Source organism: Galendromus occidentalis, unplaced genomic scaffold, assembly GCF_000255335.2.
Source record: "Galendromus occidentalis unplaced genomic scaffold, Mocc_1.1 scf7180000075836, whole genome shotgun sequence".
In the NCBI taxonomy this organism is placed as follows: Eukaryota; Metazoa; Arthropoda; class Arachnida; order Mesostigmata; family Phytoseiidae; genus Galendromus; species Galendromus occidentalis.
The window spans coordinates 118,121-144,425 of NW_003803826.1; the positions used below are offsets into that span (position 1 = coordinate 118,121).

A 26,305-nucleotide genomic window follows, 5' to 3' on the forward strand; every position below is an offset into this window, starting at 1 on the left:
AGAATATTTTCGTCCTTCGACTGACTATTCCACTGTGATCCTTGGCTCGAATCCGGCCCACCGCGTTTTCTCAATATTGTACCTTCACCAGGCGAAGTTTCCCTGGATCTAAAAAAAAGTCCTGGATCTAAAGATCTTGTTCTCCCCTGTCGGACGGGCATTCCATCATTTCCCTCTGATTCCGAACACGCTCCCCAGCATCACGCCGGTCGTTCCATTTTCTCACCGTTTGTCGTTTTCTGAAATGTTGTGTCTGCTCGCGACGAGGGCGTTCTTCTCCCTGTTGTTGCCGATGTTCGTCCGAATTGATCCAGGGAGAAAGCAACTCGTTGACGACTCCGCTCGAACCTCAACGGCAAACAGACATGCCAACAGGGTCAGGAACAAGCCGGCGGCGAGTGCTCCCGAGATCGAGCTATACGAGCGACGGTTCGCACTTTTCGCGATGCGCTTTTTTAGTCTAGCGGGGATTTTTTTTCAACAAACGTCGCTAGGGAATCCGATTGAACGTCCGCCCTGAGGAAATTCTTCCTCCTTCGTCCCGCTCACTCTAGATCAGCGAGTCGCGAGGAGCTCTCCATTCCGCTCGCAGGCAAATGCGATCCAGCAACACTCGCCGAAGGCCTCCGGCATTGAGGGGTCGATAGGAGCACGATTTGTCAGTCAGCAGCCCGCTCCTGAACGTCTCCGTGGCATCCCTGGGAAATTCCGTCTACATTTCCCACGTAGTACCGTTCGGAGAGCCGGTGAACATTGTTTGTACCTCCACGATCTCGGAGAGAGGGACGGACGTTGCGGAACTCGGATCGGAGAGATCGAGAGCGAATGCTGTTGGTTGTCGAGATCGTAACACGTGGGAGGCTCGGTCAGTTGGGAGATGCGGACGGGATTTTTCTGAGGCCTCGCGAGCTAGAAGCAAAGTTTGAGAGCACGTCGAACATCTCGCGCTCCAGCCCCGCTCGGCGAAATGGGCTTGCTTTTCCTTCGGAAGATATCCCGACAACACTACCATATATACAAGTTGATCGCGCCGCGGACATCTGAGCCGCGCGGAGATTGCTGGAGGCTGGGGAGGGTTCATCATATATGTAGTAATCGAACCTTGCACAGCCTTTCTCGAATTGGCTATCGCGTAAATATCATCAATTCTCTGCGGTAAACGAGACCGAGTCGCGAAAGTGTGAGCGTAAGCGATGAGTCGAGCGAAAACGAGGTGCGGATATTTCGCACGTCGCGCACAGCCGAGCGGAGTGCACGGAGTTCACGAACAGAGCTCGACACATTGTTGATTCAAAATGTTCAAGCCGTGCGCGTAGGTCCCATGAAAGTTTTGTTCTCAATCCAGAACGGGCTTCCCCGCGTTCTCGCCCGCTCGCTGAAACTCACCGCCATCATGACGGATGGCCACTTTCCGAGGCTGTGAATTTCTACCCGTTCAGGACATAAACTCATTTTAGGGAATCCTGTCCGTCGGTCTGTGGGCTCGTCGGCTTTACATCTGCGCCCAGTTTCTCGCCGGCCGGCTAGCTGTCGGTAGATCCGTCGGTCCGTTTGTCGCTTTGTCGAGGACGTCGTTCTCGTCCTAAGTGCTCCTTACGGCCAGAGTTTCACGGTCGTTGGCGATTGCAGCCACGCGGAAAGCCCAGTTGTTCGAATTGCGTCGGCATTACCACGGAACTCCTCCAATATTCCGACACATTTTGTTTCATCTGCGCTCCACTCAAAACTTTGCGACCGAGTGAACGAGATCGTTCGCGGTATCCCGCATCTGATCTGGGCAGGATCGCTTGAATTCCCCGCCCGGGAGTGACATCTGGTGGGTGAGAGCGTAGATACTACGCCTCGGCTGGTGAATTCCGCTGCTGCCAAAGGACTGACTTGAGTCTCGAGCAACAGGATCCTCATCACGGTTCCGTCCAAGGGGGCTCCTGCGGAACGCACTGGGTCCGGTCTTTCCCTACCGGGCCTCTTCACGACGTCGGAAGAGCGTCGTGAAGACCACTGCCAGAGCTCTGATACGATCAGGTCGTGAGGCTATGGGAATCAGTCGAGCCGGGGTCGACAGAAGAGCCGAGCCAAGACGGAGTCGCAGCTTTGTTTGCGTGACCGCAAAGTGACGCCCGACTGGTCTCACAGTCCTCCGCTGTAATAATCTCGAACCACGTCCCTACTAGCCCTCGAGCCCCGCCGGGTCGACGAGTGTGTAACGGGAGGAAGGTTCGAATAGTTTCGGGAAAAGTCCGCGGAGGAGTTTCGAGATGTTGGGGACAGGCCTCCCGGGTGATACCGAGAGGGCGTTGAATCAGCTCCGATGAGCAAGAAGCGGATGGCAGAACGTCATTCGCGAAGAATATTACCTATTTTCCAGAATGATTTCGATTTCGTGACCGGCGTCCACTGCGTATCCTGCCTCCGACATCTAAACTGTCCCGAAGTCCGGATTAAACGTGTGAATCCATAAACGGAGGACCGCGGGCAGCTTGGCGAGTCACGAGTCACGAATCTTGTGTGTTCGAAATTTGTGGGAATTCGCACAAACGTTTCCTCGATGACTCATTATTGGAAAGTTTTTCCGATCGAATGTATTCCATCTCGATCGTCGATGCAGAGTGGGATCGCGTGAATCGCACGCTGGTACATTCGGAAGCATGATAATTCCGATATTCTGCTGGGTCTCTCTCCTCATAAAGAGCCTCTCGGCAAGGACTACAGCCAATATCTCCCTTATCTGATATCGGCCGACGGAGAGATTGAACGAACCCACGATAGCCGCGAGGATGGATGGATGAAGCTCTCGCCGATCCCCACGGAATTGTTTCACACCGAATATCTGCTGCTCTCTATTCCAGCAGAGCAGGGACTGTCGCTGGTTTACATACTACGCTGTTAAGTCCACCCTCAGATCGGAGTGAGAAAGGTCTCTCCCATGCTCACGAGTCGTATTGGAGATTCGTGTCTATGTCTCGAATCCCACGAGCTATTTAGAAGTGTTCCTTATCAACGCGATCAGGATGTCATCTCCCCATGGCCCATTAGTCCCCATGGAATCATTCTTTTTCGGCGATTCCATCGAGAGCATCAACTATAAGCTCGATGCCGCTGTTTGAGCTGCCGGAAGCGAGGAAATTCTTCGGGGCTTTTCGACCGGGTCGCTGATTAAATTCAAAATTTATTAATGAAGCTGAACAATAAATAATCCCTCCATTTGCCGTCGGCCATGAGGCCCGGGGTTCCCGCTGTGAGGGAACCTTTCTATTTCCAGCGGCTCGGAGGTTCCCACACCCTCCCTCCCTCCCCGGCAGCAATCTTTAGGGAGCGGGAAGTTCTTGGATTTCCGCACCCTAGAGGAGCTTCGATCGACCGGGATTTCCGGGGAATTCCTCAAGGATTCATAGCCCCAAAGTTGAACGTTCCCGTTCCGACGGGATACCTCCGCACTTCACTCCGGGTAAGTTCCATTTAGACGGGAGGGCCGGCGATTATTTTGGAGCCGAATCAGCTGCGGTCGATAGGATCAGAAGAGTTTCCCGTGACTACTGGCCCGGGAAACGATGCTTTCAGGTGGCGCGGTCCTCTCGCTGATAGGCGGGATCGGCGGCTGATCCGATGCTCATGAAATGATAGGAACGATTAATGATCTCCCATTCAACGCCTAATTGATGGAGGATCTCTCAGCTGGACACGCCGATGTCTTTGAATATTCAAACGCTGCTCCTCGAAAAGGTGGGGAGGGCGTTGGCTTACAATGGCGCTGAAGAAAGTCGTATTAGTGCATCCTTCCTCTTCTACCGGATCCCTGCACACCCTAAAAACTGGAGTTCTCCGTCGATTCCACCATGGCACGGATATGTTGTTGAATTGAGGATTGACATTCTTCGGATGGATTGCGAGCTCTTTTCAGAGGGCGACTTGAAATTTCTGCCAGTTAGTGGATTGAGGACACTTCTACGTTCAGCAGTCTCCGTGTGGTCGACCGAGAGAATCGAACCGGGGTCCCGCTCGTACGAAACGGAGACATCGCCGTCGTTCGGGAGTCGGAGCAGAAACAGCGGATCGGAAGTTGAATTCTTATCATTTCCGAAACCGAATTCTCACGGAGCTCCGGGAAGCAGCTCAGAAGAATTCAAGCGGAGACCGTGGACGACCGAGATCAGTTGCCGTGTTTGCTGTTTTCGAATTTGAAAATTTAAGGCGAGCTCTTAGAATTTCATTGAGTTCTTGGCCATAAGAAAATTGAGGCATTCCGAATGAAAAAATGTCGAATTTCCCATCAGCCCCATTACCTCGAGCCCGTAGAAATGTCATTCGCAGAGCTCGCCGCCAGAGGATTCATGTTACTCATTGCAAAACTGATTCTGATCCCATTCAAATCATCCATGACTTCGATTGCGGAAGAGTCCCGCGAATGAGTTCCTCAAAGCATCGATGCCTAGGCCATTAGGCAGACGTCTCTCAATAACTTCGAAGCATTCTCTTTCCCTGCTGTGGAGCCGACATTTCTACCGAACCTGGATCGAAAACGAGGGGCGCGTCCTCTAAGATGACCCCCGGGTTCGCGGCGGTAAATTGAGCATGAGGAGCGGGGGAATGCTTCTCACAATGCGTAAACAAGATGTGTACCCGTAAGGAATCGAATACTCTCGTATTCATCTGGCGTTTCGGCGCAGTCGGTGTGCAGTATCGAGAAAAGCGACGCAGGCATATCATGTTTGTCCAAGCATACGATCCTCGACGCTGAGTGTTAGGGAGTGATGTCCAGGCGTCAATGTAGGACTATGCGGACTAACCGGCAGGCACCGGAGGACCAATCTAATTAATGCGTCAAAGAGCCCGCGAGTCTGCATTGTATTCTCGCTGCCTCTCATCCATCTCCCCCTCTCCGTCTCTCCAACCCGCGCTCCTCGTTCCTCTCCCTTTGTGTTTTTCCCTCATTGAGCGGAAGCTCTGCGAGTAATCTTACCCCGGACTCGGGATGACGCTCCGAAAAACGACACGGCTCAGGTTACGATCATTCTCACTCTTTCCTCTGTCAAAGCTTCTGCCGATCGCCACGTTTTCACGGTGTCCGCTAGTTCGGAGGGGGGGGGGTCTCGACGCGAGGATCCGTCCAGGGATTCGCAGTCGAGATCTTGAGGAAATACGAGCTCCTCGCGAACTCCGGGGTAGAGTACTTCCAGCACCGCTTTGCCGTTCGCTGCTATTCCGGCGACCGATCTGTGAGACCGTGAGACGTTCTTGTCGGTGGCACTACAACACTTTTTTAAGGCGAGAAGACACCGAAACAGAAAGTCCTTTATTTCGAGTTGACCTCCAAGCAAATCTGGAGTCGAGCGCCTCCACGGATTTTCTTGTTGACAATTGGCGCCAGGGTCGTCCCTCGTTCCGGCTGTCGATGAAAAGCTGAATTTAAGCGTGAACTCACGGAGACCATTGTCGTCGATTGAGTTGCGGCGCTCCACCACCATCGGTGTCATTCGCTCATCGGACAACTCTCACGGGAAGTCACGTCACATTGGCCGGTGCGGCGGTGGAAGTGGCGGTCGCCGTGTTTTGTCACTCGACCGGTGGATTACTTGTTTCTGTAGATGATTCTCTTGGTCTTCCCTCAGAACAATACGCCCAGTCGAGGGAAGAGTGAACGCTCGCATCGGATCTCGATCTCTCCCAAACGTGGATACCGAGATCGGGAAGCCCCTTAGATGCGTGGTTCCAGCAACCTCGACGAACATCTCGATGGAGTCGACATTACGTGTTGTGACTTGCTGTGTCGTACTAACAGCGTACTGTCAGGGCAAGTATCGAATGTCTGACAACAAGTCACGATGACCCTTCGAATTAAAAAGGAGATTCATTTCATTCGCCACCCCACCCCCAATTACTAGGCTCGAGGCTTCCGAGGAACGACGTTGCGGAACTCTCCAGAATTTGACAGCGATCGGGAAATGAACGAGGATTGGCTCGTTGGGAGTGACAATCTACTGGAGCTAATGTTTTCGTGGCTGGGAGAGCCCCAAGTTGAAGGAACGGCAATGATTTCGTCTGAGTCTCCTCCAGAGCGCAGGAACACGTCGCGTCGGGAGCAGGCAATATTGCTCCTGGATTTGGCAAAAACGCTCCTCCTGACTTCAGTGCGAACCAATTAACGTCCCGAGTAGATACGACTATGGCTCGGAGCAAAAATTTCATCTGAGCGAGTGCATAAAAATCCACCTGTCAAAAATGTATTCGTCACTAACCGGCGCTGCGCAGACCGGTCTGCCTCTGTGTCGCAGCGAAAAAATCAGCCAACTCCCAATTCCAGGTCGGAGTGCTGACGTTTTTCTCGATAATGTTCTCACCAACCTGAAGAACGACACGGAGGTGCGGGAGATGTTGGATCCCCTGCGCGTAGATGACGTTCAGCTGAAGCAGTTCGAGTTCTATAACGTGAGTCGGATCTGCGGAAGTCGTATAGGTAGTGTCGGATGACAAAGAGGTGTTATGAGCAAGGTCCCAGCTCATGGAGCTGTAGTTGTCGGGTCATTTCCAGAACTCAACTTGCAGATCACCATTCACAACCTTCTGAGTTTGCTGAGGAAAGGTCCCGCAACGACCCAGAATAGACTCGGAGGAATCATTCTCACTGCCACCTTGGAAGTCAACTCCGTCACCATCCACATCGACTACATTCGGCAGAAGCGGCTCCTCCGACTGAGGGGCGATATTCTGGCGCAGATCGAGCGCATAACGTTCAGCCTCAAAGTCTCAGCAAACGTGGGTCCAGCTCTGTTCCTCCACGGGATATATCAAAAAGTTTCGCGACCAAGGGGAGATCTAATCTTGGCAAATGATCCACTCAACTATCGCAAAGACACGAATGGTTCATACTCGATAGCGCCAATCGAGATAGGGGCAGGGAACGGGACCGCGCGCGGGACTCCCTAGACCCGGTACAATTGGCGGTACGGCGTGAGTCATGAGCAATCGGACCTTCCTTTCTCGAAAATCCGAGTTGCTCACCTCAAGAGGGTCCCGAGTATTATTGAATTTTGTCGGGAGAAAATGATAACTCCGCCAGATCGCACCGTTCCGTGCCGCAAAATCGTCAATTTCATGCCCTTGGTATATGCGATGCTCTCCTGTCTGGGAACAAGTGACTAGATTGAAGTTTCACTCACAATCAAAAGTTCGAGCTATTCTCGACGCGACCTTAGAACTCGCCGAGCTACGAAGTTTACTCACGACAGTCGGGCATCAAAGTCGGCGGATGGACGAGCGATCTGGGGAACGAGATTCAGCATTTCGCCGCACAAGCAAAAGAAACAGCGAGACAAATTCGATGTGCGCCACCGACTCACCATGCTCCATTTAACATCCTCGATCGTTTCGGAAGAATCGTAGAGCTCGATCCACGGGACGCGAGCGGGAGAATCGAGCATTCTAACCATATGTAATTCCGGGATGGGAATGTCTCCCTTCGATTTACGCGGAAATCGGACCAAGGACGACTAGAACATGGAAGGTCTCGCAAGAAAATCGTCTCGCTTCAGGTACTTTCGGGCAAGGTCGCACTCAAGGACTTCGAAGTAATCGATCTGGGCCAAGTACGCCTCCAAAGAATCACTGGAGTCACTCCAGTCCTGAATAAGCTCGCAGAGGTTCTGCTGCAAAGGCTTCTGGTTGACAGGTTAGTCGAAAAGGCAGAGTTGGAGCTGCGCGGAATCGGTTGTTGAGCTCGACTACATATTTGGGAGGAAGCATTTCGTGGAACGCTTGACACAGACATGCGAGCGTAAATTAGCCGCATTAGGTACACGTTGATGTTCGAATCATATGATCGAGTGATCTTACTTCCTCTTTTTTCGTCCAGGAATCGGGACAGAATTCGCCAAGCAATCCAGGAAAAGGGTCGAGAAGCTCTAGAAAACGCGTTGATGAAAGCAGACTCGAGTTTGTTTTCTTTCTGATGGTTGATCACGCAGGCGAGATTGAAAAATAGAAGGCCCGCTTGGAGAGCTGCGGCATTCGAACCCCGGCTTCGTTCTCGAAGAGCGTGATTACGATGCTTCGCGTTCCCCGCATCGTATAGGCGTAGGTATCCTATTCCAATGCATGGCATGCAAATAAGCCCTGGAAGAGGGCCGATATGTGCATTAAAAAAAAAGAGATATGCTCTTAAGAAAACGAGGAGCTTCGCGCAGCTTTCATGATACTTTTTGGGATTGACTCAATCCTGCTCAATCCAGGCACATATTTGATTTACGGGTTACGGTAGACAATGAGATGCGTCCTCAAATTTTCGAACGTGAAACTCTGACGACGGTCGCTAAGAAGGTGCTCCAAACTAGAGAAGCTCCTCTCAAGATCAACCGACGTGATCGGTGCGTACTTGAAGCAGGCAATCTCCGACGGCCAATGAGAGAATTCCGACGGTCGCGGCCAATGGGACGACCCGCGGAGCTGCCCCCGAAGTACGTCCGAGATATCCTTCAGAATGCTCAAGCCGCCATCACCAATCACAACCGCATCGCATTTCTCTCGGGCCGAATCCCCAACATCACCGGGTGTATTCTTGAGATCTCAAGCGCTTCGGAGATATCCACGCTTTCTACCAAAGACAGTCCATCCGTTTCCAGTTTCTCGATGGCATACGGAAGCTCCCCGAAGTTTGCTTTTAAAAGCGAGATTGTTTCTTACAGAGGGCTTCCTCACTAATTGAGCAGCCGCTCCGATGCTCGCAGCGTCGCTGACGTCCAGAGCGTCCGAAACCTCCGGAAATGAATCGAAGTTGTTGGCGAAATAAACCGCTGCGTTAAACCAAGGACTCCATTTTGTCAAAACGTGCTGGGGTGGCTGTTCGACGCTCTCAGAGTCGAATTCCCGCAAGAATCGGCGGGAAAAATATGGGATGTGCAGAATTATGCTTCAAAGCCTAGAATATGCATTTCCGGGAGAAACAGCCCAGGATATGCATTTTTATGCAATCTATGTATGCTCTCTGCATGAAGTCACGGGCTCTATTGATGACGCATCCGTAATCAACCCTCGAGTCCCGACGAGAGAATTCGCCAGAACGGGTGGCGAAGAAAGCTTGTGGGCGGAAGAATTGATCTTCACATTTTTTTCCAAGAAGACATCGGTGAGGAGAACAATGCGGACCCAAGCATCAGAGTCCCATTCTGTTCCGAAGAGAATAGTATTGATTGGAAACTTTCTCCAAGTTGGTCCGCGGGGAGTCGCGGAGTATCGTTGTAATGAGCGAAGTTCCGCTTCTTGATTGGAACATCGCATCGGAGGTGAGGACGAACTCGCGTCGGAATGCGACTTCGCCGCGACGTAGTATCTTTCCGATGGGACTTCAAGGAATGTAATCAATTGATGACGGCTGACCGGATGACTCGATCGGGGATGCCCCGGATAAAACATTGATGTATCATATCATCTCCAATGGGGAGTATCACGCTTGAATCAGAGTAATACACCTTACCACGACAGGGCTGCCGGCGATCCGAGTGGCCATTCCGTGGCCAATCGCCGTGAGCTCGAGTCAACGGCATGGCGCTCTCCTCCACGGGAAGGATTAGGAATCGTGTGCAAAGTGAGTCATCATGCCCACATTGTCACATGGGAGAATCTTCGCAAACCCGAGCTTAGCATTGGGAGGCGTCCGCTCCACAAGGCCCGAATCGGAGACACCAAACCGAACCAAACTTCGCTGAGGGACCAGCATGACCATGTGCGGCGGGTGACTCGCGAAAGCTTTCCTCTCGTCTGTCGCTCCTGACGCTGAAGCGGAGAGTCGATATCTGCCGAAGAACCAAATCCATCTCCTCTGGAGGTGACTCCAGGGGCGGAAAAACTAAGAAGAAAAAAGTGTCACCGTCGCGCTGGAGGATATCGCTCCTTGTTTCAGGATTGTACTCGTCCCCCGCGATCAGAGTCAAATGATGTCTCGACTTCTGAGCTAGCGGTCTGGATAGGACGGACTGACGGAATTCGGAGTCGACCAAGGCTTTTTCGAGTTCCCTTGTCCTCTTCCCTCGGAACTGGCCATCTCCAACACAAACAGAGCGGGCCCCCGCTTGACAGAGTTTCTGGAGGAAATCTTGGCTCCGATCACTGAAACTCCCCATGGAGGGGATTGAGGTTCTCGTGAGATATATCGTTAGAGATCGCTGTGTGGTTTCAACCTGGGTGGATCGTAAGGAGAGGAAGAGAAAAACTACCGGATTGGACCTCTCGGTACTCATAGAGAATGTCCCGGGACCCCCAGAGAATGTGTCGGGACCCGTACCGCCGGCCGACCCCGGGGCTGGCACCTCTCCTCGGCAACCGAAGTCCCTTCTGTCTCCTGCTTCCTCGGTACTTATGGAGCTTGGAACAGGGAGCTCTCGACACCGTTACAACAGGAGAGAGGTCCGATCGCAAGAGAGCGGCCTCCTATACCATAGGTAACTACGTACGAAGCTGCAACTTATCTGAAGAATGTCCTTTGGGAATCGAACCGCAGCGGTAGTTTTCCCGTGAGTTTTGGAACGGGGTTCGACAGCGAGTTGGAACGGTTCTGGCTGAGAGGAGAGTAGGAGGGAAGAAGAGCCTATTCAGATCTGTAGAGATTCCTTTATTCTCAGCAATGATATTCGATCGTTGAGCTTTTCGTGGTCTCTCGGCATCGCGAAGAATACCCGAACCCTTGAGCATGAGATTTATCAATTCACCCGAAACAGATTTGAAACCAACATCACTAAATCAAGAAATGGACTATGCACTAAGTAACGCGAGAAATCCATGAGCGCGACTCCTCATTCAAAGATCGAAATGTTCTGACGAAGAGGACCGCGGCCACGGGAAGCCTCCGTCCGCGTCCTCGTGTGAGGTCCAATCAAGGGATATTGGGCTATCCGAGAGTGAATCTGTCGCTTCCCTGGCACTCGTCTCCCCGGAGAGTTCTTCGGAGAGTTCAGAGGATTCCCCTTGCGAGTCTAGGGTAATTGAAGTTTTCTGAGTCATACTTCTTCTATCTGCTGAGAGGAATTGCGCCGTCGAGAACCGCTTTGCCCCCTTGTCCCTTTCTTGTGACTCCAGTTCTAGTTTAAAGAGCCGGTGGTGCTCGTCGAAAACATCGTTCGAGTTCTCCGAAGCGCGCGGTATGCCGAAAACGAACCGAAAGAGTCTCGTCGGCTGTATTTCGATGTGGACCTTTGGCTCGGCGTCGGTCGCGGTCGCCAGACGACCGATAACACCGATCAGAAGACCTTTCATGAAAGCGGTGGATTGCTCTAGCGAACTTCCGCGCATCCAGGGGAACACCCTTGTCTCCACAAAGTATCCATCTAGGTCCTTCACCATGGCAGCTCGTTTCAATTTCCCTGCTCGTCGCCCAAAAAGCACGCGCCAGAGGGTCTGTTGAATGAAAACGGCTAGGCCATCATTGTCGCGAATCAGTGGCCAGTGTGGATTACGATCCACTAGCAAGGCTCCCACGCGAGTGCCGAGAAGTTCGATCTTGGCTGGTTCGAGTACACTCATGAGTTCCAGATGGAAGAGTTGGAATAGATTTTCCTCGGCACTCGGTGGTTGGGTGTACTCGACTCCATCCGATTGATTGTTTGAGTCTTTAGGTTGCTCCTTTGGGTCTGCGGCCTCATCCTGGTCCGGCGAAGAACGACTTTCGAACGGTCCAAGCCACGATCTCGCATTACCATATGGCGAGTATTGTTTGAGCTGGGCACTGGCACGATCCCGCAGCTCCCCGAGCGATTTGAAAGAACTCGACTTGAACGACATCATCTTCAACAGCGTAAGCCTGAGGATTCCGGAACCATAAGGCGAGGACTCGCAGTCATCCGGGTGGGAAACGGCTGTTCGGACTGACGATGAGAGTGAGAGCGAAAGTGTTTATAAATACACCCCATCGTTTTTGTGCATGTAGAGGAGGCGACCCTATCTGAAATGTACCGGGGGAAAAGGATGGCGAGATGATTGAATTCCTGTTGTCACATTCCTTCTTTCCCTCATTTCCCTCAACCTTCTCTCAACAATGATAACCATTATAATCCTCCGCTTTCCAGAACTCCGTGGAGAGACTCGGGATCACTCAGCGCTCGTTTCTTCGAAAACCGAGACATCGGATCCTGGAGAATCTTCTCCGAAGTTAGCTGGATCTGCAGTCTCATGGACCGTCATTGAAAATCTTTACATGCATTCGGCAAGGGTCTCGATCGTATGGTTCATGCTCTCACGAGGGTTACCTTGTGCTCTCTTCGAATGGATCTCAGTGCATTCTCGAAGGTTCTCAATGAATTCGCCGTGACCATGCGCATGATCGTGGTCACTGATCAAAGTTCGGTCTAAGAATATGAGGTAATCTCCGGTCCAACAACGGTCGATATAGTCGGAGTTCCTTAGGAATGCAGCTATCGAGGGGATAAGCCTGAATTACCGATTGGTGAACCGATTCTGGAGCTCGTTGGTTAGTGAAGATGAGGGCATGAGGGAAGCTGATCCGTCCGATAGGAATCTCATCAGAAGAGAGAGGAAGCTACGATCTCGGATAGCTAAACCCGACTCCGACGCTCTCTAGGTCTAGAATGTGCGGAGGGCGGTCGGTTGGACCCTCTTCTTTAGGAAATCCCACCACGAAGGTTTGTCGCTTCGGAGGAATGATACAGATATCGACGGGCCTTCCAGTATCCAATAACGGCCAAAAGTTGTGATTTATGGTCAATATGCGGGATTCTCCGCACAATTGAGAACGCATTGGAGGAATTACGATATTGTCGCAATGAGCTTCTACGCAGATTCTGTCCGTCGCAACCTTCTTGGAGACGTGTTCGGCGAATATCCGGCCCCTTGCTTCACGCAGATGCTCGAGCTCGAAACTAACATTGATCGGAGAACATTAACGGCAAATAGTTATTTATTCCTCGAGGAGTCTCAACATCAGCTGCGGAACTTCTCCATAAGACACCGGAGATCTTCCGTTCTTCAGCCGCACCGTTTGTAGATCGCAACTCGGATTTCTAGCTTCCACTTTCATTCAGAGAGGAATTCCTTCACTTTCTCAATAGAGCAGCAATCGGCGTCACTAATTCTCCGATCCTGTGGATAGCGAGGTGGAATTCTGATCTCATTGTTTCGAATCATCGGGTACATAATTCAAGAAACTCCAAATCGGGAATATTTGAAAATCCCTACCGTATTCCATTGAATGATAGTGGGCACGCTGCTGATCCTGAGCTTCTCCGTATTCCGGAAACCGTTATTCGGATCTTTCCAGCTAGAGAATATAAAGGCAGAGCGATGAAATTATATTCCCTCCTGCGGCATAGGTATCGGAATATAATTCAATCATGGGTATCGGAATATAAGCGAATTCCTTGTCCCTAAGATTGAAAACCCCATGAAGTCGATGGTACTCACTACGGCTTATCTCCAACCTCACACGTCACGAAGCTCACGTCTAAATGTTCTAAATCTTTGAGCGCCTGAGAGACGACCGGATCCGCTAAGATGATTGAGATTTGCCATTATTTTGCCATTGAATCGCTCACTTGGGGCATAAGTTCTACACAATGAATCAAGGTAGCCGAACCGAGAGAGAGAATGAAACCGATTGTTGAATTTCACTTACAATCTCTGCAATCCGGACACCAGCTTTCGCCTGAAGCGTTCCGGTCGCCAATGAAGTAAATGAACGTCTTCTTCTGATCGGAGACGGTGGAAAGTGCTGTCAGTAGACCTTCGAGGCCCCCGACGATCTTGCGAATCATTACGGACCTCTTAAGCTTGGTGGGGTAGTCCGGGCAAGGAAACTGGGCGGAGTCCCTGTATCTATCGGGAAACGAATAATATTTGACGCTCCTCATATGAATTCCCATTGGGTCTCCCGGAGATAATTAGCTAGGGGTGACAGACTGAGTTACAGGAGATCGGACTTATCGATTTCGATCCGAGAGCTTGAATTGACTCCGGAATAGAATCCTTAGTCATTTGGCAGGTCTTGCTCAGCCCCAGGAGTTTCCGCGGGCAGAATAATACCATCCTATCGATGGTTTCATGCTTACTGTCACTGATTCAGCTGCAAGTAGCGATCCTTTCGAATTCACGGAACCACCGTCCCTCGTTCCTAGAAGCGGGCGTTCCACGATTTGAAGAAGGCGCGCGCAAACTGTCCTTGGCGGGCTTTTCGAAACGCGCCGAAACAGCTGACCGAGAGCGGAACAGGCGCATGAGTTCTCTGTTCCGCTCCTCTCGCCGCCGACTTCCTACCGGTGTTCAGAGTTTCTGAGAAAATTGAACTACTTGCCCATATACCACGATTACAACCCAGGTGCCAGATCGCCTGCCCACAATGAGAGGGAATTCCAATTAGAGGTAAGACTGAGAACGATAGGTTTCTGTGAGGCTGCTCCAACTTCGAACGTGCGAAGCTTGTTCTCAATGGAAGTGCTAGTTTGCGGTCTGGACAAGTATGTCGGAGTATGGATTTCTTCACTTCTCTTGCGCGTACTTGCGAACTGAGCTCTAGAATCGACTGCCCTCTCGAGGTTCTACATCCGTCTTGGCGGGTATTGTCGAAGAGCAGCTCCACAAAGGTAATGGGGAAGCGAACCAATAAATAATTCCAACCATGACAGCCTCATGCGGCGCAGTGGAACGAGGCGGTTCCCTTGGACAACCCCCACCCATTCATCAGGCTGTCGTCGGGCGGAGGCTATTTTCCGGAGCAGCGACGAACATCATGGACGCTATGAAAGAAGAGGAGAAGTGTTCCGGATGCGGATTGGTCGTGGATATCCTGGTGACTCGGTAGGAATCTACTGCGCAATGACTTCGATTGGAGAGATTCGACGATTATGATCCGGATGGTGTTCGAGAGAATTGGTCGAGCCTCTCACGCGGAGCAGGCGTGTTCCCTGGCCGATTCCGATGGAAGGCAGGTTCGATTAATGAGTGTCCTTCGATTTGAAGCTTTGAATGCCGTGAGGAGGGATGCCACGCAGGCGTGATCTGTACTCAATGCTTCAGCTATGGAGTCGAGTTCGGCGATCACAAGAGTGATCACTCCTACGCTGTTTTGGTGAGTTCCGATATTTTACGCGTTTTTCGTTCCGTCCCCCCTGATCACGCGGTGGGAGCATACGCGCATCGAGCCGTCCGATCGTTCAGCGCTGAGCCGAAGACTCCCCGAACTTTCCATCACTTCCGATGTGTCTGATTCCAGACTGCAGACCAACCTCTACTGGATTGGGACTGGACAGGAGCTGAAGAAATCAAACTTCTCGAAGCCATCGAAGCGTGCGGTCTCGGCAACTGGGTCGACGTCGCCAAGTGAGTTTCGTGTTCATTTTCACAGCTCTGTGATTTGGAGCTGAGCTGTTATGATGCACTCCCGGGGTCGAACGAAATCCGTAGACATCCTCGATCATTCCAGGAGGATGGGGAACAAAACGGATCTGCAGTGTGAGACACATTACATGAAGCACTACATTTATGGCTCTGCAAGCGTAGACTTAGAAGATCTGAAGGGCGATGATAAGAAGGATACGATTCCTCCTGAGTACTACATCGGGCCGTCCCCTGTGCTCTATCTGCGTAAGATTCCCTTCTGTGGGGCTAAATGCTCTCGGTGGCCTGTGGGCCTCCAGCCCCATCCCTCCAGCTGAGTCCATGGTTTGGCTTGTCGAAAACAATCTGATAGCTCACAAGGGCTCTGACTTCAAGTGAAGACCGCTTTCCAGCTTCCAAGGTGCCCTTGAGACCTGAGCTCGGGAGTGTGGAACACTCCGAGCTCTACGCTGGCTACTGTCCACCTCGGGGGGATTTCTTCGATGAGCCGGATGCTGCTGCGGATAAAATTCTCAATAACGTTTCGTTCGACGTCGATGATCTCGATCCTCTGGATAGGAGTGAGCTCCCTCGCGCGCCCCATGGATTATATAAGGGAAATGAAAAGATAAGCCTGAGCCTATAAAATATTTCAAGCACAAGTTATCATGTGTTTATTTTCCGTTTTTTCCAGAGTTGCAAATGGCTATGGTGCAAATTTATCGCTCTCGTCTGATTCAGCGAGAGCGTATCAAGGAGGTCATCGCGGAACACGGCCTGCTGGACGCTTCGCAGAACGCTCACTGGATTTCAAGGTTTGTCGCTCCTGATAGATTCTCCAATGCCACAAGATGAAGTGTCTGAGTGTGTAAATCGGCCATCCGAGCATACAAGGAAGCACGAATCTTGGAGCTTTGCGATTCTGCGGTGGAGTGCATCTTCGATGATAATAATTGAACATAAGGTTTCGCGGACGAAAATAGATTCTTGAATTCGAATGATGGACTCTCAGTCGGGGATTCCATCCACGCAGATACGCCGACGACTTTGGTGAACGGAATGTGCGAGGTCTCCTCCCGCTGGTTCAGATCATGTCAGCCGATGCTTTCCTGTCAGCGATGGAGTCAATGAAAGCCGTCGAAGAGCTCAAGCACAAAATCAGGTGAGCCACACGTGCTGGCCTGATCGACTTCCGAAAGTCCTTCACGTCGACTCTCAGAAGGAACACGGCGGTCTCCTTGACTGGAGCCCTTATAGTTGGGGCGGATTTGGTGATCGAGGGCAAGCTAGCACACCTTACGTGATAGTGAACATATCAACCTTTCAGCGCACTCCAGAAGGCCCGAACCAACGGTCTCAAACGTTTAGAAGAAATTCCCCAGTTCAAACGACTCGATATCCAGCGGCGGAACCTCCATGTGAAACCTAGCCAGTGCAGAGACGTGTTCTTCAACCGCAAGGTGAGCGTCGGCTTCGAGGTTGCCAGGAGAACATCATCGGCGACTCTCATTCGCGGAGAGATCCGAGAGATCTTTCGAGGGTTTCGAGGGATCTATGAGGTCACTTAAAACTCAATGCACTCTGATTCCAGAACGATGCTGCATTGGAGAAGTTCCTTCAGAAGCGGTTCCGCGAAGAAGCGTCCAAGATAACGTACGATGGCGATCATAAAGGAGCCCGCAAGAAGAAACCAGCTCCCCCACCGCTGGCCATCGAAAATTTCCCGAACTTCGAGAAGCTCTCCCCGCAAGAAAAAGAGGTCAGTACAGGTCTGACCTCCGACGCCGATTCGACCCCTAACGAAAGCTTTGACGTCCTCGGCAGATCAAAGCATTCAAGACTGACATGCGCCCCCTTCACTTACAGTTCTGCTCCACCCTGAGGCTCGCTCCCTCTTCCTTCCTCAGTATGAGAAATCAATTACTCGCGGAGTGTCGCAAAAGCGAAGGACTCCGGCTCTCTCGAGCGCGAGAAGTGTGCAACATCGACGTTAACAAGACGAAACGTCTGTACGACTTCCTACTGGAAAACAACCAGATACATCGATGATAACCACCGGCTACCGAGGCAGCCCTCGATGAGTTTCTACGGTGACGCTGAGATAATTCTCAAGGAATCTCAATCTTGTTTGCAATATACGGCAGTGCCAAGCGATCTCAGATTCTCGGGCAGAATCCATATGATATACCTACAGGGGAATGAGGAGACGAGAGGAATAAATCAAGTCTTTCCATACTTTAAAATCAGGGATTTTCTGGGTGGGCCGCGCTTTATGCAGAATGTGATTCTCTCTCCATAACAAAACTCGCCTTCACACTCCAGGAATCGATCGAGGAACAGCGGGCTTAGTTGAACCGCATCTTCATTCATCATCATCACCGTTTGAAATAATCGTCTTCTGAGCCAGATACTGCCTCATTTTCGATGAACCCCGCGTTCGATTCTCCTGTCGCTCTTCGAGAGCGTTTGTCTCGGAGCAGACGTGGTAAGGTCAAGCTCCCCGAAGAGACGGCGATCAGCATCAGCAGACGAGTTTTCTGAGCTTGAAGTCCCCTCGTCGAATCTCTTCCAGAAGATTGTCGACAGCACAATTCGCTTCAGGAATGAGGGTCACTGCAAATTAATGAAGGCAGAATGCTAAATCACAAGCTCAAAGCATTTTTTTCCTCGGGAAGGCTCGAGCGGAATCCTCGGAGCTCAAGAGCGCAAGTCTTCCATCGCTGGAAGCTGTCAAGCTCGAGGAGCGTGGATTCAATGGCTTCCGTCTTGAGGAGTTCGGACGGTACAGATTTATCGGCGGATTTATCTTCAGCACCCCATCCGATAAGCGTTCGCTTTTGCATAAGAGAAGTGCACGAGAGGAAATCCAGAACATGCCAGTGGCCGGGTCTCAGGGAGAAGGTCCCGGAGAGCCACTTCCAAGAAGATGGATGATGGTCCGCAAGATGGCGGTCCTGGATTTTTCCAGAGACCTTCAGCTTGTGTCTCAGACTTTCGTGTCATGGCCAAGTGCTGACAACAGGGAATAGAATGAAGGAACGAGTTGCTCCGATCAATCCTAGAGCGATGATCGAAGTTGCATTTCCGACCGGCGCCTCCGAAATCGAGACTCGGTATTCGACGGGCTCGCATGCCTCACCATATCTATTCGACGAGGAGGGCCAGCAACATATCGAGGGAGTCAGGATGCATTTCTTCGTAGGGACCCTCCAAGGACCAGAGGAGGCTACACGGCGCCAATGAATGATGCCGGCCTTTCGATGGATCGGAGTGAGAGTAACATTAGAAACCCATCGGGAAATTTCCATCGATTCGAGGCTCGCTGTCGGGTTCAAAGTCCCTTTCCCCCTGCTTGAGCGAGCCAGAATCGCCCCATATGTTTAGTCCAATGTTCGATGTGCCTCGAAACATTCCCTCGATTCGATCCTCCGACTGTGGCTAGACACACTCCCTTGATCCGAGAAGTACCTTTGATTCCTTTGGGGGCATTTCTGGTCGCTTCTTCCCGAGCTTTCCTCAGCCTTTCGACTCTCTCCTCCATCAGCTTTCGTTCTTTGTTCTCCTGGAAGATCGCGATTTTAGGGAAAACGTCTTGCTCAAAAAACATTATGGATTCTTTGCGAGACGGAAGCGTGGCTCCACGACTTCATCCCTGGAAGTAGATCCGTTGTTCCACAGACCCTTAGCGCCTCCTTGACTTTGGCACAGAATGTCGCGAAGAGACGTATGCACTCTTCGATGTTGAAGGAGCGTTCATCCTCGCAGAAATGTTCCATTATGCTTTTGCTCAGCTCTGTAATTCTTGTCATTTCTGATTCGAGCTCCCCGATTTGTGCCCTCTGTGGAAAACGCCATTCTCAATCCATGGAAGGTCGAGGCCTTGGTCGAGGTTCGTCGATTCCTGCGCTCGCCGTGGGGGTGAGCGGAACGCGGAACAAGTAATAAGCTCAAGCAGGACTACTGTCGAATGCACCACCTTCAAAAACTCCTGCAGATGCTCCTTCAGAGGACTCTCGGCATTTCGAACGCTGTTCTCTAGTTTACTCAAGTTTCTCCGCAGCGTTTCGATATCTGCTCTGGCCGTTTCGAGTGAGAATCTCGCCGCGACGTCGACCCCGTCCAAGTCGTGGAGGAAGAAGTTCAGTGAATCAGGAGCACTGCAAATCGGGGCAGTAGAGATAATTGGAATGAATGACCCGAGCTTTTCCGAACGTTGAGACTTTCCGTCCTCTCAGCGCTCACCTGGTGTTCGCCTGGTCGACAAGATAGTGCAGCAGAGTCACTCGCGGCTGATTCGCTCTGGTCTCTAGGAGTCGACTCAATGTCGATAATTGGAACCCACTGGCATTACCGGCATAGCTATTCTGCATAACAGAAACCCTTCACCTTATATACGCATTCTAATCGGATGGATTTCAGATGGCGTCTGCCGCTGTGGAACATCCCCGAATGGCTTACCGAGTTGATGAAATTCCCCGCGAATAAAATCAGCCCGAGGAAATCCTGGAGGGCCTTGCTGGTGAGGATGGTGTTGCATATTTTCGCGTATCTGAGCAAGACAAAGAACCTTGAGACATCAGAAAACCGCAGCGGAATCATGATTTCGATGTCGAAGTCGCGGCTCCGGATCGAGGACATGATGTCCCGAGACGGCGGAAACTTACTTTCTCAACGCGGAGTGCAAGGAGTTGACCGTGGGTTCGAACTCCTCGATTTGGAGCAGACCCTCCACGTAGAGGTTGAATTGCTTCAAAGAAACTAGAGCCAGGTAGAACTTTTCAGCTTCACCCAGCTTCTCCTTTTCCCCGTTATAACTCTTCACTAATGTGATCTGAAGGGAAATTCAGATGGGAGGGTCAACCGCTAATTCAATGGTCGACTGTTTGTCCACATCTTTGATGATTTGTTCGATACTCATCCAAAATCAATCTTTGCGCCACGTTTCGATCTCTAGGGAAAGAGCGAGGCAGGCGGTATCATTGCATTAGCCTGAGGGGTAGATCAGCTCACCTCGTCGTTCGTTGGCAGGACCTTCTGCAACATCCTGAGCTTCTCGGCTCCGAGCTGCGAACTTTTACAGTTGCGGAGCATCTCAACCAAGTCAAGCGGGTTCAACTTGAACTGCTTGAGCGTAATGTTGATGTTCATGCTCCTCTTGCCGTCGAGGAGATTCACCTGGGGAATGATGGCCCTCCGTTGGTTCCCCTGAACAAGCTCCCGGGCAGCATGATATACATATTTATGTATAGAAATAATGCCTATATCAATAACTCCAATAGATTCCGGACGCATCTCACCTTCGACGGCTCCTTGCTTTTCTTCTTCGTAAGCCGATCTCCAGGGGACGTATCTGCGCTTTTCGACGACTTCTGGCAGAACAAAGCTTCGAGCTGACCGAAATCTAATTTACCCTCGACCGTGTCGTTTGTGTTGAGGATTTCTTTCCAAATATTTTTTTTCGACATGACTGTTCTATCGGGAACCTTCATCCAGTTGAAGGTTTTCATCTTGTTCGACGGTCTTGGCAGTGTCGCGAAGAACATCGGTTTGGCCGTCTGAGCAGCCGCTCCGAGAGTCGCTCGATAAGACGGCGAAATTACGTCTGCTGATCCAATAGGAGAACCGAGTGTCGGCATCGGAGGAGGGGGAGGAGGGCCGAGCTTGATTCCGGAACTCGGAGGAATGCAGCCATTCATTGGCATTGGGGGTGGCGGAGGAGGAATGCAGCCATTCATAGGCATTGGAGGTGGGGGAGGAGGGAAAACGCAGCCATTCATAGGCATCGGTGGTGGGGGCGGAGGGGGAGGAGGAGAATCGCAGCCATTCGTAGGTGTGGGAGACGGCAAAGGAGGCGGAGGATGGGAGCAATCGGATGCCGACACCGGCGGCTCTGGAGATCGGGGAGGAGTGAGTGTGGGAGCGCAACCACTGGAAGGCGATGTTGAACCGAGTGCGGAAATCGTAGGATTGAGGTATAGCGGGGCATCCGATAGAAGAAGGTCCGAACATGTGCTTCGAGTATCATCTATGGGCGAGGCTCTACGGCGTGAGTCCGGGACAAGGGTAGCTGAAGCCTCCCGCGGTGATGGAACGGGATAATCCATAGCTATCGACGCTCCGAGATGAGCATTTCGTGAGATCAGGTTTTTCGTGTTCATAGATTCGGGAGCCGGAGCCCGGGCGAGGTGCTCCCTTACCGGATTCGCATCTCTGGTGATGCCGGCAGGGTCAAGACCTCCATTGTCCGTTCGGGGCGGTCTGTGCCGTTGAGTTAGTTTCTGAAACCTGCGACTCGCTCTCCGGGTCAGCTGATTGAAAATGTTATGTTTCTTGAGGAAACTGGGCACGCGCGATGACTTCGGCTCCGATGTCTTCTCTTCCACACCGTGGTCCTCCTTCTTGGACTCCGCAAGATCTTCGTCGACGTCTCCTGTCGAATGTCTCTCCTTAATCGTGGGCAAGTTTGCTCCACTGGAACCCATAGCCCCATTACTCGTGTTCACGTTCGCGGGGAGGGCAGCCTGCTGAGGTGTAGATTTGAGGATTTCGAGGAGTCGATGATGGAGGTTAATCACAAGGCTTGGCTCGCATCCGTGGCTGCCCGAGAGAGCTGCGGACAAGCGCTCGAGGATGTCCCAAACAAGGTTGCTGAAAGTAATCTCAAGAGCCTCAATGACCCTGACTTCAACAAGCGATCTCTCTCTAAGCAGACCCCTTAATATTATTCTGTGGCCGTTCTCCCAACCCCACGGCCAATGGCCTGTGGCCGATCCCACGATCTCGCTCGGCCGTCTCGGTTTCGCTTCAAGAGAAAAATGCCTCACCTTTCTGGGCGGCCTGGATCAACTTTGCACAAGTGCTGAAGGATTAAATCGAGGCATGCAACCGCGTGCGGTGCGCTGGATATCTGGTGAGAAGTATGTCCCTAGATATTGTTCCGAAGTCCTCATGGAAGCGGACTATTATTTCTGTCGGAAGTTCATATATAGGTTACCTTCTCCATGACGGTGGCAAAATGCTCTATGGTTTCCACACCCAACTTTCTTTGGAGTTCGTCGAGAGCAGCGTCTTCGTCTCGGGCTCGATCGCTCTCGAAGGCCTCGATTTGAACGAATACGTCTTCTTCTTCACAAGTCGACGTCAAGAATTTGATCGCATCGAGCAAGCCATGGGCTGTGAAATGGGAGTGATTAGATGACCAGTGCTGTCGACAATGAGGCTCCGATGAAATGTATGGGTTAGTCCAAAAGTCAGAAAGGCCTGCTTGCCGGGAGTTTTTTTTTCTCGGTGAGCCCGCGAAGAAAGTTCCGTGAAGGATCATACCGATGAATTCGTTGCGGATTCGAGCTTTTTCCAAGGGTCCTCCCGCAGTGAAGATCACACAGTTGATAAAAGCTAGGATTGCAACCGTGTAAGCTCCGCATTTATTCTCCTTCAAGTCGTCGACCAAGTATCCGAGCCTCGAGGGAATGTTGTGTGATCTCTGTTCTCCCGATATATTTCGAAAATTTTAGGGACCTGATCGATGTTAGATCAGAAAAAAAGCCTTCCCAATATGGGGGGCTATCCAGAGCGGAGATTCTGAATTTGAATTCGTGATACGGTAAGAGAATCGAGGGCTCTCCTGCGGGCCGATTCTCATGGACGCACCTTATAGTGATCCAAGGCATCCATGGCGAGGAAATTACCCTCCGGACAGTATAAGCAAACAGCACTGAGGAGCTCGACGACTTGCTTCTTCACCAGCACGTTTTCCGATGCGAAAGCTGTGAAAAATCATCTCATCTTGTCAATATTATTAATTTTGATTTAAATTGGTAAGGTCCCCTCTTACGGCCCTCTTGATGAGCAGCTCTCATAAGCATCCCCCGCGCAGGAAGAGCTCAGTGGACAAGTTTATGCTTTGAGGGTCATCTTGTCGGGCTCATTGTTGGAGGTTCCTGAGCCGTAGTTGCAGTGTTCGTCGAGAGAACTCGGCTTAGGTGCCCTCGTGTATCTTGTCACGGTGAGAAACAGTAACCACCTCGAACAATAGCGCGTTGGGGCGTGAATTTTGACACAACATTCGAGCGAGCCCACTTCCAATAGATCCCTGAATTCTCGCACTTTTTGGCAGCTTTCGCTCACAGAAACAAATTCTGTCGACCGACGAGGCTTTCGGCACGGTGATGTATGTTCGAGTTGTTTGGGAAACCTTAGTCGCACCTCGCCGAAAGCTTTGCGAAATTTCAAACTACTTCCGGATTGTGGAATAAATGGTACATCAAGGTGACGATATGGTCGTGTCTATGACCCGTCTATTCACAAAACCACATGGTTTTCCCGACGCACGGCAGCTACTTCGAAGTTTCTCATTGAAGTCTTCCGGAAGGGAAATCCAATTCACGCTGCGTTTTAGAGAAGCAGCGTGAGTCAATCCGCGCTCATGCTCCTCTGACTCAACCCCACAGTGGAAGCCTTGCGGTAAATTACGTCGCTCTGCCCAGAGCGAGACAATTGAGGGTCGCTATCAGGTGACAAGATTGCCAGACGATGAGAATCAATCATTGAGAAATTCATTTGGACCCCGTGAATGACACACAACTGCGGAAAATCGGTCTGAGAAGCGGAATACGAAAATTCGAAACTGACCTTCAAGTATCTTTCGCGTGTAGCGATGGTGCTGGACGATGTGATTGAGACCCGCCGGACAGTTCATCACCGCTCGCAAACATTCCACACAGTTGATGAGGATGACTGCTCCTTGAAGGGTTGTCGTTCTCTGGGCGAGTCTCTGCAAGCTTTCGAAGAGCGCTTCCAGACCCTCACGCTGCAGGAACTCCTCCATCCACACAGTGTCGGACCGGTACAGAAGTTTCTTGAATAGATGATCCGCTCAGCGACGAAGGGTTACGGAATTTTTCGCCGGATGCTCATTTATTCGGAGACGGTTTTGCTCGTATTACGCAGATTGAGAGCCGTTGAGCATTTGGGCTCGAACCAATCCGAACCCACGACGAAATTTCCAGAAGACCCCGAAGAATTTTCGTACCTTGAGTCCCGCGAAATTTTCTACCGTGGGAGTTCTCAATATTTGGATGCAAGCTTCCGGTGTCCAGGTGTCGTAGTTTCCGCATCTTATGTCGTCAGCGAGGTTGTGCTCCTGGAGGATTGCTTCGATATCAATGGGAATCGAAGGAGGACGTTCGTGATTTCTCTCCTCGAAACTTTTTTCCACGTACGGGAGAATTCCTGATACTCGACTCGATTTCTTACCTTTAACTCGGAATCTTCTGATAGCTGTGCGGGCTTGGCTTTTTTCACAATCTTCGCCCACCGAGAAGAAGTACGTTCTCCGGGCGATCTTCTGTCTCGATCGTCCATTCTCGAACGATGGACTCGGCTTCTTCCGAACTGAAAGCGTACAGCGAAGAACACCATGGAATTGCTAATTTGGTCTGATGGAAAATCATAAGCTGACGATGTGCCTACACAAGATGAAGAGATCTTTAGGAAAACCTCAACGTCATGATGCAAGCGCCATGCGCTCCGCGCAGGTGCATCGATCGGTTTCGAGAGGTCCTTGGGATCGCATCTCAATACCGGACGGCAATTACTACGCGAATATTATTCTATCTCCGTCAGTGAAGTTCCAATCTGGAGCGCTACCCTTCCTTACGTCGCCGGGCTGAGCATGACAGATTCCTCGTCGCGATGAATAAAATTCCAGTAGCCGTCAGCTGCTTTCAATCATTTCTTTCAGGTTTCCCGTAGCATCGCCGTACTCTTCATCTATCAGTTCCGAGTATCGGTCCTCGCGCGTTTCGGGCAGCGGGACAAGGAGGGAATTTTTTTCACTGTTCCCCAAACGAAGAGAGTTGGGCAATTCAGAGAGCTAGTTTTCCAAGAGTCATTCCATATCCGGCGCACCTCTCCCGCATACCGGCAGCGACAAGCTTCTCCAAACAGACGGATTCCTGAGACAGATGTCGCGCTGCCGTGTCGTAATTGAATCTACGAGGGAATTCATGAACGACCAGCGGATAATTTGTCACGTGTTCCTAGCAACAGACAGCTGCTCAGAGATCCGCTCGGAGCTTTATGGAAGTCACTTTGCGAGAGAATTTCCGATATCATCGCCGCGTAGAGTCGAAGAGCACCCTTCCCCGTGACGCGACTCTCGGATTGAGCTTGCGGACGGGAACCGAGAAAAGCCGTTCCCTCCCGGGACAGATCGCTAACATGACAATGGGCTTCGAAAGGACCTCCCCGATGACCTCGCCTATCTGGAGCCGAGAACTTGGGACGATCCGCGACGATGGTGAACTCACGAGTCTGCTCATTGCGACGATGTTTCTTTCTTATCGGGATATCGAGCGAGAGTTGTCTCTTTGAACGAGGAACTGGCTGCTGAGCGCACTGTACACGATCACGATGAAGACGTGCAAAAGAACCACAGTCACGGAAATTCACGAACGCGAAAGACATCTACGTCCGTAGACTGAACGCCGGACTGAGCGAGCGAACGGGTCTACAGTCGTTTCTGACTAACTAAGAGCGGATCCCAGATCAGCTGCGCACGGTCCTGTCCACTCAGCTATTTCACTCCGTCTCTGCCCGTCCGTTTATGCTTCCGCTCATCCGACCAGAATGCACAAGGCGACCATTCCCGTAACATCGAGTCGACTTGCGACGAAAAACTTACCACCTCGGACACTCGCCGCACGAAAATCGATCACTCAAACGAGACAACGATCTTCACCGGAGCATTGGTGCTGCACGGAATGCGCGACTCGTGTTTTGGGACAGTGTTGACGGCGCGCGAGCGTTGTTCCTCCTTTCTCTTTCTGCGCGTCCTTTGGAAGCTGCTCGTCGGATGATTCGGTGACTGCCTCTTCATTTTCAGTTGCCCGCTCCATGAATGGATGCGGACAAGAGAAGACTCTTGACAGCGCAGCGTACCAACCTTCTCGCCGCGGACAAGCCCGCGCAGTCTCCACGTACAGGCGTATCATGG

General features: G+C 51.4%; 4 protein-coding genes across 5 annotated transcripts; 2 read left to right on the forward strand and 2 right to left on the reverse strand.

Moving 5' to 3' along the window:
* Window positions 1–6,219: 6,219 nt before the first annotated feature.
* LOC114828521 (uncharacterized) lies at window positions 6,220–7,946 on the forward strand. Its single transcript, XM_029112986.1, has 4 exons — window positions 6,220–6,426; window positions 6,544–6,753; window positions 7,530–7,666; window positions 7,850–7,946. The coding sequence occupies exons 1-4, from the start codon at window positions 6,220–6,222 to the stop codon at window positions 7,944–7,946; spliced, it is 651 nt and encodes a 216-aa protein (XP_028968819.1).
* Window positions 7,947–12,888: 4,942 nt separating this feature from the next.
* Window positions 12,889–14,109, reverse strand: LOC100905605 (thioredoxin domain-containing protein 17). Of its 2 annotated transcripts, XM_003738210.2 has the most exons (5): window positions 14,046–14,109; window positions 13,613–13,812; window positions 13,402–13,486; window positions 13,177–13,258; window positions 12,889–13,080 (listed from the first exon to the last, which is right to left on the reverse strand). In XM_003738210.2, exons 2-5 carry the CDS (start codon window positions 13,749–13,751, stop codon window positions 13,015–13,017), a joined length of 372 nt encoding a protein of 123 aa, XP_003738258.1. In that variant the 5' UTR covers window positions 13,752–13,812; window positions 14,046–14,109; the 3' UTR covers window positions 12,889–13,014. The 2 variants fall into 2 exon arrangements, with proteins under 2 accessions (XP_003738258.1, XP_018497122.1); XM_018641606.1 differs by having other exon boundaries at window positions 13,613–14,103.
* Window positions 14,110–14,194: 85 nt separating this feature from the next.
* Ada2a (Transcriptional adapter 2A) lies at window positions 14,195–17,358 on the forward strand. The gene is made up of 11 exons (XM_003738224.3): window positions 14,195–14,355; window positions 14,619–14,790; window positions 14,953–15,061; window positions 15,206–15,312; window positions 15,416–15,576; window positions 15,723–15,850; window positions 15,967–16,124; window positions 16,343–16,471; window positions 16,637–16,769; window positions 16,901–17,068; window positions 17,176–17,358. The coding sequence occupies exons 2-11, from the start codon at window positions 14,723–14,725 to the stop codon at window positions 17,356–17,358; spliced, it is 1,344 nt and encodes a 447-aa protein (XP_003738272.2). The 5' UTR covers window positions 14,195–14,355; window positions 14,619–14,722.
* Window positions 17,359–17,830: 472 nt separating this feature from the next.
* Window positions 17,831–24,672, reverse strand: LOC100907778 (inverted formin-2). The gene is made up of 17 exons (XM_029112987.1): window positions 24,565–24,672; window positions 24,341–24,451; window positions 23,941–24,166; window positions 22,960–23,075; window positions 22,633–22,792; window positions 22,304–22,482; window positions 22,134–22,216; window positions 21,507–21,957; window positions 20,607–21,197; window positions 20,320–20,484; window positions 19,974–20,140; window positions 19,751–19,858; window positions 19,552–19,689; window positions 19,286–19,466; window positions 18,990–19,148; window positions 18,778–18,871; window positions 17,831–17,922 (listed from the first exon to the last, which is right to left on the reverse strand). The coding sequence occupies exons 1-17, from the start codon at window positions 24,670–24,672 to the stop codon at window positions 17,831–17,833; spliced, it is 3,129 nt and encodes a 1,042-aa protein (XP_028968820.1).
* Between the last annotated feature and the right edge of the window lie 1,633 nt (window positions 24,673–26,305).

Bases quoted from the DNA above. Each gene is read 5' to 3' on its own strand.
- LOC114828521 (XM_029112986.1), top strand. From the start codon at position 6,220: ATGTATTCGTCACTAACCGGCGCTGCGCAGACCGGTCTGCCTCTGTGT. The intron at 6,427-6,543 runs GTGAGTCGGATC...CTCAACTTGCAG, and splicing joins AGCAGTTCGAGTTCTATAAC to ATCACCATTCACAACCTTCT. The intron at 6,754-7,529 runs GTGGGTCCAGCT...GTCTCGCTTCAG, and splicing joins GCCTCAAAGTCTCAGCAAAC to GTACTTTCGGGCAAGGTCGC.
- LOC100907778 (XM_029112987.1), bottom strand. From the start codon at position 24,672: ATGGACGATCGAGACAGAAGATCGCCCGGAGAACGTACTTCTTCTCGG. The intron at 20,485-20,606 runs GTGAGATGCGTC...ATCATTCCCCAG, and splicing joins AAAGCAAGGAGCCGTCGAAG to GTGAATCTCCTCGACGGCAA. The intron at 19,149-19,285 runs GTGGTGCATTCG...CGTTTTCCACAG, and splicing joins ATCTGCAGGAGTTTTTGAAG to AGGGCACAAATCGGGGAGCT.
- Ada2a (XM_003738224.3), top strand. From the start codon at position 14,723: ATGGACGCTATGAAAGAAGAGGAGAAGTGTTCCGGATGCGGATTGGTC. The intron at 15,577-15,722 runs GTAAGATTCCCT...ACCGCTTTCCAG, and splicing joins GTCCCCTGTGCTCTATCTGC to CTTCCAAGGTGCCCTTGAGA. The intron at 16,125-16,342 runs GTTTGTCGCTCC...CCATCCACGCAG, and splicing joins AACGCTCACTGGATTTCAAG to ATACGCCGACGACTTTGGTG.
- LOC100905605 (XM_018641606.1), bottom strand. From the start codon at position 13,859: ATGGGAATTCATATGAGGAGCGTCAAATATTATTCGTTTCCCGATAGA. The intron at 13,259-13,401 runs GTGAGTACCATC...TATATTCTCTAG, and splicing joins GAGGTTGGAGATAAGCCGTA to CTGGAAAGATCCGAATAACG. The intron at 13,081-13,176 runs GTAGGGATTTTC...CGCTATCCACAG, and splicing joins CTATCATTCAATGGAATACG to GATCGGAGAATTAGTGACGC.